The sequence below is a fragment of the Haematobia irritans genome, chromosome 2 (assembly GCF_050003625.1).
Source record: "Haematobia irritans isolate KBUSLIRL chromosome 2, ASM5000362v1, whole genome shotgun sequence".
NCBI classification, from domain to species: Eukaryota; Metazoa; Arthropoda; class Insecta; order Diptera; family Muscidae; genus Haematobia; species Haematobia irritans.
The window spans coordinates 41275499-41289896 of record NC_134398.1 but is presented as its reverse complement, the minus strand read 5'-3'; the positions used below and the strand labels follow the sequence as shown (position 1 = coordinate 41289896).

Genomic DNA, 14398 nt, shown 5'->3' with positions numbered 1-14398 from the left:
TTAATTTTAACCGGAGGATAGACCTCCGGTTAGTAAAATTTTTGTATGGGATCAGCTGTTTTATCGACACGATAAATAATAACAAGACATTGAGAAACTGGCCCTAAGTCTTATAAGTTATATATAATGATACAAGGAAAGTTATGCTAGGTTAGGTTTTAGTGGCTGTCTGTCCTTTATGCTACGGTCACACTGGGCAAATATTTGACAGAAATCAAAAAAGGATCCGTCACAACAGCCAAACCAGCAAACATATTTAGCTTATATTGGATATATAACATCATGGGAGGATTATATTCCAAAAACCGTATCCAGATATTTGGAAAATTGTTGTGGAAAAATGTTTGACACTCATTTTGGTCAAATATTTTCCATGTGCGACCATATCCTTAGGCAATTATGACACCACAATTGGTGAACTTCTCTCCTACCAAATAGTGCTGCCCGATTCTATATTTGGCTCAGTGAAAAGGGACTTTCTTCCAAGTCCGAACCTTATTAAGGAAGCTTTGTAACACCCAGTAATGTCACTAGCATTACTGAGAAGGGATAAACTAACGCAGAAAAACTTTTTAGTGTTTTGTTGAAAACTGGATTTGAACCCGCGACCCCGTATACGCAAACTGGTTATTCTATCATTACCAGATTTATGATAGAACTGGTTGTTCTATCATAAATCTGGCAAAAGGGTTGAGTTAAAATATTGTAGACGATACAAAAAGCTTAAAAACATATCATAAAAGAGTCAATGTTGGAAATTGGTTTATTTATAGGTTTTTCATTAATAAGACTTGAATTCAAATACAATCCAAACCGCAAATCGAAGCTTTACCTAGAATTTTTGACCGCAAATTACGTCGAAAAGTTCAATTCGACTTTTTATAATCTTTGAAGTCTACTTCAGATCTATTGAATTCGAACTTCAATTTCTTTAATGCGCCTTGCAGACTATAAGTTTATCCGGACGACAGTGGTCGTGTCGAACATATCCCATATATTGGTCACATTATAAGTTAAGTCCGAAGGCATGAGATCGATGTTTATGAGATCGATAACACATTTACCGATTATTTAGTCATCAACAAATTGTCGTATCGATTGGACACACTGTAAGATTCTTTACAAATACAGACATACCGTCCGGAAAAACTTATAGTCTGTAAGACCCATAATGAATAAATCGAATTTGGATTGAAGTGGAATGAACTTATATCTTCTTTAGCATGAGTTGTCCGATTGGTCCATTTTTTGCCTACGGAACAGACGGATAGTCCTATTTTTGAGTTACGAGACCCTAAAGTTTACATTATTATACCCTTTACCACTACTGAGGAACAGGGTATAATAAGTTTGTGCATTTGTATGTAACGCCAAGAAGGAAAAGTCTGAGACCCATCGTTTAGTATACCGATCGTCTTGGAATTAAATTCTGAGTCGACTTAGCTATGTCCGTCTGTCTGTTGGTGTATTTTTGTGTGCAAAGTACAGCTCGCAGTTTTAGTCCGATTGTTCTAAAATTTGGTATAGGGTCCTGTTTCGGCTCAAAGACGATCCCTATTGATTTTGGAAAAAATCGGTTCAGATTTAGATATAGCTGCCATATATATTTTTCACCGATCTGGTCATAATTTGCGTGTATATCAACCGATCTTACTCAAATTCCGTACATCCGAATATTTTATGTGTCTCGAAAAACTTGCAAAATATCAGCCAAATCGGTTCAGATTTAGATATAGCTGCCATATAAAGCTTTCGCCCGATTTACACTCATTTGCCCACAGAGGCCAATTTTTTGCTCCGTTTTAGTTGAAATTTTGCATAGGGAGTAGAATTAGCATTGTAACTATGCGTGCCAAATTTGGGTGAAATCGGTTCAGATTTGGATATATCTACCATATATAGCTTTCGCCCGATTTTCACTCATATGACCACAGAGGCCAATTTTTTGCTCCGATTTAGTTGAAATTTTGCACAGGGAGTAGAATTAGCATTGTAGCTATGCGTGCCAAATTTGCTTGAAATCGGTTCAGATTTAGATATAGCTGCCATATATAGCTTTCGCCCGATTTACACTCATTTGCCCACAGAGGCCAATTTTTTGCTCCGATTTAGTTGATATTTTGCATAGGGAGTAGAATTAGCATTGTAACTATGCGTGCCAAATTTGGTTTAAATCTGTTCAGATTTGGATATATCTCCCATATATGGCTTTCGCCCGATTTACACTCATATGACCACAGAGGCCAATTTTTAACTCCGATTTAGTTGAAATTTAGCACAGGGAGTAGAATTAGCATTGTAGCTATGCGTGACAAATTTGGTTGACATGGGTTCAGATTTAGATATAGCTCCCATATATATGTTTTTCTGGTTTCGACTAAAATGGTCAAAATACCAACATTTTCCTTGTAAAATCGCCACTGCTTAGTCGAAAAGTTGTAAAAATGACTCTAACTTTCCTAAACTTCTAATACATATATATCGAGCGATAAATCATAAATAAACTTTTGCGAAGTTTCCTTAAAATTGCTTCAGATTTAAATGTTTCCCATATTTTTTACTAACATTGTGGTCCACCCTAGCGCATTAGCCGACTTAAATTTTAAGTCTATAGATTTTGTAAAAGTATGGGACAAACCTTTATATATAGCACCCAACACATTTGACGGATGTGCTATGGTATCGAAAATTTAGATCTACAAAGTGGTGCAGGGTGTAATATAGTCGGCCCCGCCCGACTTTAGACTTTCCTTACTTGGTGCTTATATTAAATTTGGTACCAATCGCACAAAATCTGCCCAAAAATGTAACAATTATGGTATAGAAATAAGCGGTAATAAAGCGTATATTTAGAATTCGAACCAAAACCATTGAACTATTGAGCCCGGAGAGGTGTGAGGCCTTTCAATTTTTTGATTTGTTCCCATTCGAGTACATCGATAAAGCAGACGGACTTTAAGGCCGGTATGCACCTCTAGCGAAATTTTCGGTAGCAAAAATTTATTTAAGTCTACAACAAAAAAACAGGGATGTGTACACAAATTTTAAACCAGCTAATCGCTTTTAAAAATTGTTAATATATGTTCCAAATATTCCTCAAATAAATTGTTTATTATTTACAGACCTTTTAAAACTTTTACGAACACTATGATTGTAATAAATTAAATGTTTTCTGCCAAAATATGCTTTTGACAACCCTGTTATTTTCATTAGAGGTGCGTACCAGCTTACGAAATTGAACGCTACCGAAAATTTCGTTAGCGTAAATAGCAATGCATTTCTTATGCGAATGAAATTTTTCGCTAGAGGTGTATACCGGCCTTTAGAAAGACCATTGGAGCGAATATAAATAATTTTTCGTTTCCGGCGCTTTTACTAATACAGTGCACTTGCGGTAACGTGAACACGCTTTTTCATACAATGACTATTCCATATCGCTGAAAAACATGAAATTTGACGTTAAAAGCAGATTCACATTGCCAAGTACAAATACACATACTGAATTTTTAAGTGATCTAGTTTGGCTTTTTTTGTGAATTTTTATTATTAATTGCTTTATAATTCTATACCCACTGATATTTGTTCGATCTCTTTGTTTTTAATTTTTTCATGAATTTTAATAATACTAATAACAAAAATAAAATAATCTCAAACTAGAACGTGTAAACCTCCCGAATATGGATATGTTTTGTTCTGAAATTCGCTGAAGTTCGCTAACGTGAACTCGCTTGCTTTTAATTAGTTCACCGTTACTGCTAGTAGTAACTTTCGAATTATGAATTTGATAAAAAAAAAAAATGACTTTAGAAAGACTATTGGGGCGAAATATCAAAAACATACAAAAAAAATCAAACATTACATAGAATATCGATAACTTTTACAAAATGGCAAAAATTTCGAAATCTAAGCCCAAATAACGATTCTTTTTTCGTATTGCGGTTATATTAACCAAAACTAACAAAACAATATATAAATTTCCAGTTGTCAATATCTCGAAAACTAGGCAAAATTTTTACTTTACATTTTATCTCTAAAAAGTATTATTTACACCCGGGGCCAATATCTCCAAAACTAGGCTTTTCCGATAAAAAATTTACTTTACATTTTCTTCCTCAAATTTTAACAACTTGTAGATAGGTTCCGTGGAATGTCATATAGGCCCTGTTTCACTTTTTTGCAGATTTAAAATCCTCTCTCATACAAAAATGACATTAACCCCCATTTTCATAAAGCTCCGTTAGTGTTCCGTTAACTAACCAACTTTTAAACCGTATTATGGACGAAGCTGTCATTTTGCCTTTATATTCCATAGGCCAGCTAGGAAATTAACTGACCAAAATTTTTCAGTTAAAGTTAACCGAAGAGAAGATATTTCCAATTTACTTTCTGTTAACTGGCAGTTAAAGCATAACGGAGCTACATGAAAATGGCCGTAAGAAGTCAAAATAGGCGATTTCTACAGTATGTATGTAAAACACTAAGAAAAATGGTTGATTTCCCATATTAAGGCTTCATAACATCTTCCTGTTGAGTCCTTTCTTTGTAATACTAATAATTATGATGGCAACACTAGTTGCTCTCAAAATTGGAAAAAAAATCATTTAATGATTAATTATACACAATAAATTTGATTCCCGTTTTTAACTTTTGCCCACCTTCATTATTTTCTTTTACTGCAATTTATGGAAGCTCACAAAATAAATATTAAACAACAAAAACAAAACTAAAGCATAAACAAACGAAAAATGAGTAGACATTTCTTGTATTTGTTGTTTTCGTTCTGCATTTTTTATGTGTGTTTATTATGTGAGAGAACTATTTAAAGAGAGTCAATTTCATTCATTCTCTTTCATTAAATTTGACCAGTTCTCAGTACATTGCGTAGGTTAAAATCAATAGTAGTCATGAAGTAGCTGTCAAAATAGCACTTTGTCTCACTTTAAAAATGTATACAAAAATTGACAATTCTCGTTTGTTGTTGATGAGAGTGAAAGAGATGACTAGTGGTTTCTGGCATGATGAGCAATGTAGAAAGCGAACATGATGTGGAAGTATAATTTTTGTGTGGTAGGTAGTGCGCTGATGCATTTCATTCTGATTGAAAAAATTTTATCAGTTCGAAGACAACACAACAACACACTGAACGTTTTTTGAAAGTGAATCGAAAAGAATCCAAAGCGACAATTGAACAGATAAAAAGAAATCCAATAAAACGAGTGAAATTAGAAATTATTTTCTAACAAGACACAAAGAAGGAAGAAGCGAAAATCTTTTACAAGTTAAAAAAGTGAAACTATGACTGCCGAAGTTGAAATCTATGCCAAAAAGGAGCCACATCTAAGGTCCCTAAAACTTTCCGGACATGTAGGCTTTGATAGTCTTCCCGACCAATTGGTTAATAAATCGGTGCAGAATGGTTTTGTCTTCAATGTTATGTGTATTGGTGAGACGGGCCTGGGTAAATCAACAATGATGGATACATTGTTCAATACCAGCTTCGAGTCCACACCCAGTTCGCATACATTACCCAATGTGAAATTGAAGGCCCATACTTACGAGCTGCAGGAAAGCAATGTACGTTTGAAGTTAACCATATGCGATACTGTGGGCTATGGCGATCAAATCAACAAGGATGACTCATTCAAAGCGGTGGTGGATTATATTGATGCCCAATTTGAGGCCTATCTACAGGAGGAACTGAAGATAAAACGTTCACTAGTGGGTTGCCATGATTCTCGCATACATGTCTGTCTCTATTTCATATGTCCCACTGGACATGGTTTGAAAAGTTTGGATTTGGTGTGCATGAAGAAATTGGACAGCAAAGTGAATATCATACCCATAATAGCTAAGGCTGATACCATTTCCAAGGCAGAGTTGCAACGTTTCAAATCGAAAATCATGCAGGAGCTATCGAATAATGGCGTACACATCTATCAATTTCCCACAGATGATGAGACAGTTGCCGAAACTAATCAGTCCATGAATGACCATGTTCCCTTTGCCGTGGTGGGTTCCACAGAGTTCATTAAGGTTGGCAATAAACTGATAAGGGCCCGTCAATATCCCTGGGGTACGGTTCAAGTGGAAAATGAGACCCATTGTGATTTTGTTAAATTGCGCGAAATGTTGATACGCACCAATATGGAAGATATGCGTGAGAAGACCCATACACGCCACTACGAATTGTATCGCCAGAAACGTTTGGAGGAAATGGGTTTCTCCGATGTGGATTCAGACAATAAGCCCATATCATTCCAGCAAACATTTGAAGCCAAGAGATCCAATCATTTGGCCGAGCTACAAGCCAAAGAGGAAGAGGTACGTCAAATGTTTGTCCAACGAGTCAAAGAAAAGGAGGCTGAGCTGAAAGAATCCGAGAAGGAATTACATGCCAAATTTGAGAAATTGAAAAAGGATCATGCTGAAGAGAAGCGTAAACTGGAGGAATCTCGTAAGAAATTGGAAGAAGACTTTTTGGAGTTTACCAGACGCAAGGCCCAATTGGCCACATCACACCACACCCTGACTTTGGGCAAAAGCAAAAAGAAGTAGATTTTTGTTTTCGCTACAACCACCCATAAGGGAGAGAAATTTTTTGCATTTTGTTTTGTTTGTTTTATATATACAAGCAATCTGAAAACTGCAATTACCGCGACATTATTATCAAGAATTGTTTAGTTTTTAATATGCCAGACGCACATAAATGAAAGCAAACAGAAAATACCCCCACACAGCAACACACACACACAAAACACAAAAAGCTAACGTATACTTTTTGCTTTATCATCATACAAAGTGGGCGCCCACTTACCCAATCCCACTCACCCCTCCAACATTACAAACCCTCTTTGTTTTTTCCTTAACCTAATGCCTCACCAATGTGGGGTTTGCTCACAACGAAATTTCCAAATGTTACAATTATGGCAAAAAACATTTTATTAATTAAGCTTTCTATTATTGTTTAATGGATAACTAAGCTAAATCACAACAGTCCCAGGTCTCAAATTATGTAGAGAAACTATATTTTATGATTTTCATTAAATTTTAATATTTTCAAAATTTTATTGAAAAATCAATAAGACACGATGGATCAAATGATACTGGCCCCATGTATTTTATTTGCTATACTTTAAGCATACCATAAGAAAAAATGGGGGAAACCTTATACTAGACAAGACAAAGAAAACATTTTCTATTTAATAAAAATTGTTCATTTACCTTTACTTATTTAAAGCTATTCGATATTCCGACACAAAAAAATTACTTTTTTTAATTCCACATATATTTTATCTTTATTATTACCGTTAGTATTGTAAACAATAAAATAAATAATAAGAATTAAAAGAAAAATATTTGCAATTTAATCTAAACCAGTTTTTATATTTATTTGGAAATTTGTGAATCAAATTCTTGGGTGGATCAGGGAATGACACGCACTACATCCTTATAAAAATACAGGAGGAGAATAATTAAATCTCATAGTGTTTTATAAGAGATTACTAATATATCCCTGATTGGATATGCTGTCTCACTGCCTTTAGATCGACGAAAGGGCTACCAATTTGTCTGTAGATCCTAGTTCGCGGTTTCTAGGCTTAACATTAAAAAAATAAATATAACACATTTATATAGACTATAACTATATCGAAGATTTGCCTTTCGGCTAGAAATTGAAATATGGCCAGAATTGAAATATGGGTGTCGCTTATATGGGGGCTATATACAATTAACATATGAACTTGATATGGACCAATTTTTGTGTGATTGGGGATCGATTTATCTGAGGGCTATATATAACTATAGACCGATATGGACCTAGTTAGGCATGGTTGTTAACGGCCATATACTAGCACAATGTACCAAATTTCAACTCACTCGGATGAAATTTGCTCATCCAAGAGGCTCCAAAACCAAACAAAAACATTTTCTAAATCGTAAAATATACAGGTCTACTTAATTTTTTGTTGTTGTTTAAATTGAACATAATTTTGTTACATTATCAATAACCAGTGTATCCAACTTTATTTTGATAACATTTTATACTCGCTTCGACATACTGCTTACAAGATTCCGACTGGTTTTATCTGAGTTTTCATACCATGCACAAAGTTCTTGTTTATTTTTAAATGTTTCATTCCCAATTCTGTGCTTTAACTCTCCCCAAAGATTTTCAATGGGTCTGGTGACCGAGTAGGCCAATATAGAAGGGTTATGTCATTGGCTTGGAACAAATTTTTAATAAAGCGAGAAATGTGTTTAGGATCGTTGTCTTGTTGAAACACCCACCTTAGAGGTATGTTTTCTTCTGCGTACGGCAGCATTGTGTTCTCCAATATATTTCTATTCTATTGGAACGGGGTCATTTTATAAGTAATGCGATAAATTCGACCTAGGCCAATATATTTCTATATTGGAACGGGGTCATTTTATAAGAAATGCGATAAATTCGACCTAGGCCATACCAGAAAAATCGGTCCCATACCACTATGTTCCCGCTCCCAAGCTTGACCGTCATTTTTGTGAAGCGCATATGAAATTCTTTTCCTTGGGGTCGACGGACATTACGACTACCACCATTTCGGAATATTTTTAGTTTCATCGCTCCACAAGATATTGCGCCATTTTCTCTCACCTACCCTTCCTGACCACCTAAAATGTTTTCTGGCGAAGCATAGTCTCATCTTACAATTTTTTTTTCCGTAGCATAGGAACTTTTCTGACTGTTTGGCAGGGTAATTTGGCATGCACTAATTGCCGCCAAATAGATCGTGCAGATATCACATTACCTATTTCAGCAGAAATTTGTCGGGATGATTTGAAAGGGTCTTTTTTTTTTGGGAGAGTGACAAAAAGATTATCTGTTTTTCGAAGTGTCTTGCATGGTTTTCCACGTATATTCGCAGAACTTCTTTTCTGTAGGGTTTTTGAACACAAAGTAACGATCTCTTAAAAGATTTGACGGTCGTTCAAAGAGATTTTACCCTCAATTCTTAGAGCTAAAATCAGTCTTTTCTTTTCTACTACAATGACTTTTTCGGATCATCTAGTAACTAATTTTTATTAAATTGGCATTCAATTCATCGCCACTAAAAACACAATAACAAACTTTTTGCTAAATTTTAAAATTTTCATATAAAAACACACAATGTACTTATTTTTTTGACCAACCAAATAAAGCGCTTCATCACAAAGAAAACACAGGAAACAAAAATAATGACATTTTTGCGTTTTTTGTTTGTTATTGAATCAGTGCTGCCAATATTGAACTTTAGTTACATGACGTAGTTACAACACCAAATTAAAAAATATGTTAAGAGTTAGGACAAAGAAGAAAAAATGCCAACATGTACTTATTATTTTGACCATATGTGTATATCTTTCGCTCGATATGAACGTAGATGGCCCCATAATCCCATGTTTCACTCTGATTTACATGAAATTTTTATACATGGAGTATAATTAACATTCATACTATGCATCCCGAATTGGATACTATTAATTTCTGTGATACATTTTCGCTTCAATTAAAAAATATGTTGAACTATTTAAATTTGTAATCAAAAAATTTTTAAGTTCAATTAATATTTTAATTGCATCTGTTTGGTAACTTTATTTTTTGTGTGTATGAAGGAAAAATTCTAAAGATTGTTAGTTACAAATTTCAAAATTTGCTTTTTTTCATCCCCATTATTGATACGAGTAAAAAAAATAGAATTTATATTAAATAATAAATTATTATTAAGCTTCATCGCTAAATATATATAAAAAAATAAATAATTAAAAAGCAACTATTAAAAAATTAAAAAAAAAACAATACTTGTTTTTATTTACATAGTAATCAAAAATGTGTTTGGGGACTAACTGAATTTTTTGTCACTGTCCAAAAGTGGAAGATGGCTCTTTGCTATATAAGTTCGATTTTAACTCAATTCGAATTTTCGTGGTGTGTGTTCATGGCGGAGTTTGTAATCCGAATAAACATGTCGACTATTTGACTTTTTGTAAGTTTTGAAAATTCGAAAAGTTCGAATCTTGGAAAGGTTGACTTTTCCATTTTTGAAAATTTGACTTAAACATTTAGAAAGTCGTCTTTTGAGATGTCGGCTTTGGAATCCTTAGCGGAAGTTCTATATCGCACATAAGGAGCTACATCACATTTTAATTTCAATTATATATCGACGTTTTCGTTAAAATTCGATTAATAAATAAATAAAATTTTGACAAAATTTTTTACAGAAACCAAATGTTGATAACATTTCCGACATAAATAAAATTTCGACAAAATTTCCTACATAAATAAAATTTGACAAAATTTTCTATAGAAATAAAATTTTAAGAAAATTTTCTATAGAAATAAAATTAAATAAAAATTTTTACAGAAACAAAATGTTGCAAAATTTCCTACACAAAAATAATTGACAAAGTTTTCAATAGAAATAAAATTTCCTCCATAAATAAAATTTTGCAAAAATTTTCTATAGAAATAAAATTTGGCAAAATTTTCTATAAGAATAAAATTTTGAAAAAATTTTGACAAAATTTTCTATAGAAATAAAATTTTGAGAAAAATTTCTATAGAAATAAAATTTTAAGAAAATTTTCTATAAAACTAAAATTTTGCAAAAATTTTTTACAGAAACCAAATGTTAACATTTCCGACATAAATAAAATTTTGACAAAATTTCCTACATAAATAAAATTCGACAAAATTTTCTATAGAAATAAAATTTTGCAATAATTTTTCTATAGAAATAAAATTTTGCAAATTTTTTTATAAAAATAAAATTTTGCAAAAAATTTCTATAGAAATGAAATTTTACAAAAATTTTCTTTAGAAGTAAAAATTTGACAATATTTTCTATAGAAATAAAATTTCCTCGACAAATAAAATGTTGCAAAAAATTTCTATAGAAATAAAATTTGGAAAAATTTTCTATAGAAATAAAATTTTGAAAAAATTGTGACAAAATTTTCTATAGAAATAAAATTTTGAAAAAAAATCAATAGAAATAAAGATTTAAGAACATTTTGTATAGAACTAAAATTTTGCAAAAATTTTTTGCAGAAACAACATTTCCTTCATAAATAAAATTTTGACAAAATTTCCTACATAAATAAAATTTGACAAAATTTTCTATCGAAATAAAATTTTGCAAAAATTTTCTATAGAAATAAAACTTAGACAACATTTTCTATAGCAATAAAATTTTGCAAAAAATTTTCTATAGAAATAAAATTTTATTATATTTCATGTTAGCCTGATAATGAAACAGGCAATTGACGTCCAAATGCATTATATCTAATTATACAATTATTTTTCGAGCTTTATGGACAAATATAGATTAAGGAACATGGTTAATAGAGCCATTGAAAAGAAAACGCCAGATACCAATCTGTACACGCCTGGACTGTACATGTTTCGTTTCGGGCGAATGAACCTTTCCACAGCCTTTAGTATAGATCTGGCTGGGAGAGATAACTCAATTTTGGGCCCTTTATGCTAACTCCTTATGGAGAAAACATTTGGGAAATTTCCTCTTACAAATTGAATCATCTTTTCTCCCACTGTACATCATCTTTTCATATAACTTACAAGTCCCTTAATCTTATTTTTATTTCGTTTTGTTACATAGTAATGCAGTTTCTGTTAATTGTCATATGTTGTAGTTGACTGTAGAAACAATAAGCATTGTTCGACTGTTCACCACTTAGGTGAATTCTAACAAATTAGTTTTCTAAAAATAAATTTCGTGTTGATGCATTACTATGTAACAAAACGAAATAAAAATAAGATTAAGGGACTTGTAAGTTATATGAAAAGATGAAGTACAGTGGGAGAAAAGATGATTCAATTTGTAAGAGGAAATTTCCCAAATGTTTTCTCCATAAGGAGTTAGCATAAAGGGCCCAAAATTGAGTTATCTCTCCCAGCCAGATCTATACTAAAGGCTGTGGAAAGGTTCATTCGCCCGAACCGAAACATGTACAGTCCAGGCGTGTATAGATTGGTATCTGGCGTTTTCTTTTCAATGGCTCTATTAACCATGTTCCTTAATCTATATTTGTCCATAAAGCTCGAAAAATAATTGTATAATTAGAAATAAAATTTTGCAAAAAATTTTCTATAGAAATAAAAGTTTGCAAAAATTTGTTATAGAAACAAAATGTTGACAAATTTTCCTACACAAAAAAAAATTTTGAATATTTTGTATTGAAATTTCCTGCATAAATAAAATTTTCACAAAATTTTCAATAGAAATTAAATTTTAACAAAATTTTCTATAGAAATAAAATTTTTCAAAATTTTTCTATAGAAATAAAATTTTGCAAAATTTTTTTATACAAATAAAATTTTGCAAAAAAATTTCTATAGAAATAAAATTTTGCAAAAATTTGTTATAGAAACAAAATGTTGACAAAATTTCCTACACAAAAAAAATTTTTGAGTATTTTGTATTGAAATTTCCTACATAAATAAAATTTTCACAAAATTTTCTACAGAAATTAAATTCTAACAAAATTTTCTATAGAAATAAAATTTTTCAAAAATTTTCTATAGAAATAAAATTTTGCAAAATTTTTTTATAAAAATAAAATTTTGCAAAAAATTTCTATAGAAATAAAATTTTGCAAAAATTTTCTATAAAAATAAAATTTTGAGAAAAATTTCTATAGAAATAAAATTTTAAGAAAATTTTCTATAGAAATATATTTTGACAAAAGTTTCTAAAGAAATAAAATTTTGACAAAAGTTTTTATAGAAATAAAATTTTTAAAAATGTTACTATAGAAATAAAATTTTAAGAAAATTTTCTATAGAAATAAAATTTTGCAAAAACTTTTTACAGTAACAAAATGTTGACAAAATTTCCTACACAAAAAATTTGACAACATTTTCTATAGAAATAAAATTTCCTCCATAAATAAAATTTTGCAAAAAATGTCTATAGAAATAAAATTTGGAAAAATTTTCTATAGAAATAAAGTTTTGAAAAAGTTTTGACAAAATTTTCTATAGTAATAAAATTTTCTATAGAAATAAAATTTTGTCAAAATTTCCTACATAAATAAAATTTGACAAAATTTTCTATAGAAATAAAATTTTGCAAAAATTTTTTATAAAAATAAAATTTTGCAGAAAATTTCTATAGAAATAAGATATTGGCAAAATTTTCTATAGAAATAAAATTTTGAGAAAAATTTCTATAGAAATAAAATTTTGACAAAAGTTTCTATAGAAATAAAATTTTTAAAAATTTTTCTATAGAAATAAAATTTTAAGAAAATTTTCTATAGAAATAAAATTTTGCAAAAATTTTTTACAGAAACAAAATGTTGCAAAATTTCCTACACAAAAAAAAATTGACAAAATTTTCAATAGAAATAAAATTTCCTCCATAAATAAAATTTTGCAAAAATTTTCTATAGAAATAAAATTTGGCAAAATTTTCTATAGGAATAAATTTTTGAAAAAATGTTGACAAAATTTCCTATAGAAATAAAAATTTGAGAAAAATTTCTATAGGAATAAAATTTTAAGAAAATTTTCTATAGAAATAAAATTTTGCAAAAATTTTGTACAGAAACCAAATGTTAATAACATTTCCGACATAAATAAAATTTTGACAAAATTTCCTACATAAATAAAATTCGACAAAATTTTCTATAGAAATAAAATTTTGCAAAAATTTTTCTATAGAAATAAAATTTTGCAAATTTTTTTATAAAAATAAAATTTTGCAAAAAATTTCTATAGAAATAAAATTTTACAAAAATTTTCTTTAGAAGTAAAATTTTGAGAAAAATTTCTATAGAAATAAAATTTTAAGAAAATTTGCTATAGAAATATATTTTGACAAAAGTTTCTATAGAAATAAAATTTTGTCAAAGGTTTCTATAGAAATAAAATTTTTAAAAATGTTTCTATAGAAATAAAATTTTAGGAAAATTTTCTATAGAAATAAAATTTTGCAAAAATTGTTTACAGAAACAAAATGTTGACAAAATTTCCTACACAAAAAAAAAATTGACAATATTTTCTATAGAAATAAAATTTCCTCCACAAATAAAATTTTGCAAAAAATTTCTATAGAAATAAAATTTGGAAAAATTTTCTATAGAAATAAAATTTTGAAAAAAATTCTATAGAAATAAATTTTTGAAAAAATTGTGACAAAATTTTCTATAGAAATAAAATTTTGAAAAAAAAATCTATAGAAATAAAATTTTAAGAACATTTTCTATAGAAATAAAATTTTGCAAAAATTTTTTACAGAAAAAAATGTTGACTACATTTCCTACATAAATAAAATTTTGACAAAATTTCCTACATAAATAAAATTTGACAACATTTTCTATAGAAATAAAATTTTGCAAAAATTTTCTATAGAAATAA

At 29.9% G+C, this 14398-nt stretch overlaps 2 protein-coding genes across 4 annotated transcripts in view; both read left to right on the top strand.

The window, feature by feature from the left end:
* kuz (zinc-dependent metalloprotease kuz) overlaps nt 1-14398 on the top strand; it is a 532667-nt gene that overhangs the window by 2006 nt on the left and 516263 nt on the right. The window lies entirely within an intron of this gene.
* Nucleotides 5050-7373, top strand: LOC142224032 (septin-2). Its single transcript, XM_075293843.1, has one exon. It carries the CDS (start codon nt 5296-5298, stop codon nt 6553-6555), a length of 1260 nt encoding a protein of 419 aa, XP_075149958.1. The 5' UTR covers nt 5050-5295; the 3' UTR covers nt 6556-7373.

Bases quoted from the DNA above. Each gene is read 5' to 3' on its own strand.
- LOC142224032 (XM_075293843.1), top strand. From the start codon at position 5,296: ATGACTGCCGAAGTTGAAATCTATGCCAAAAAGGAGCCACATCTAAGG.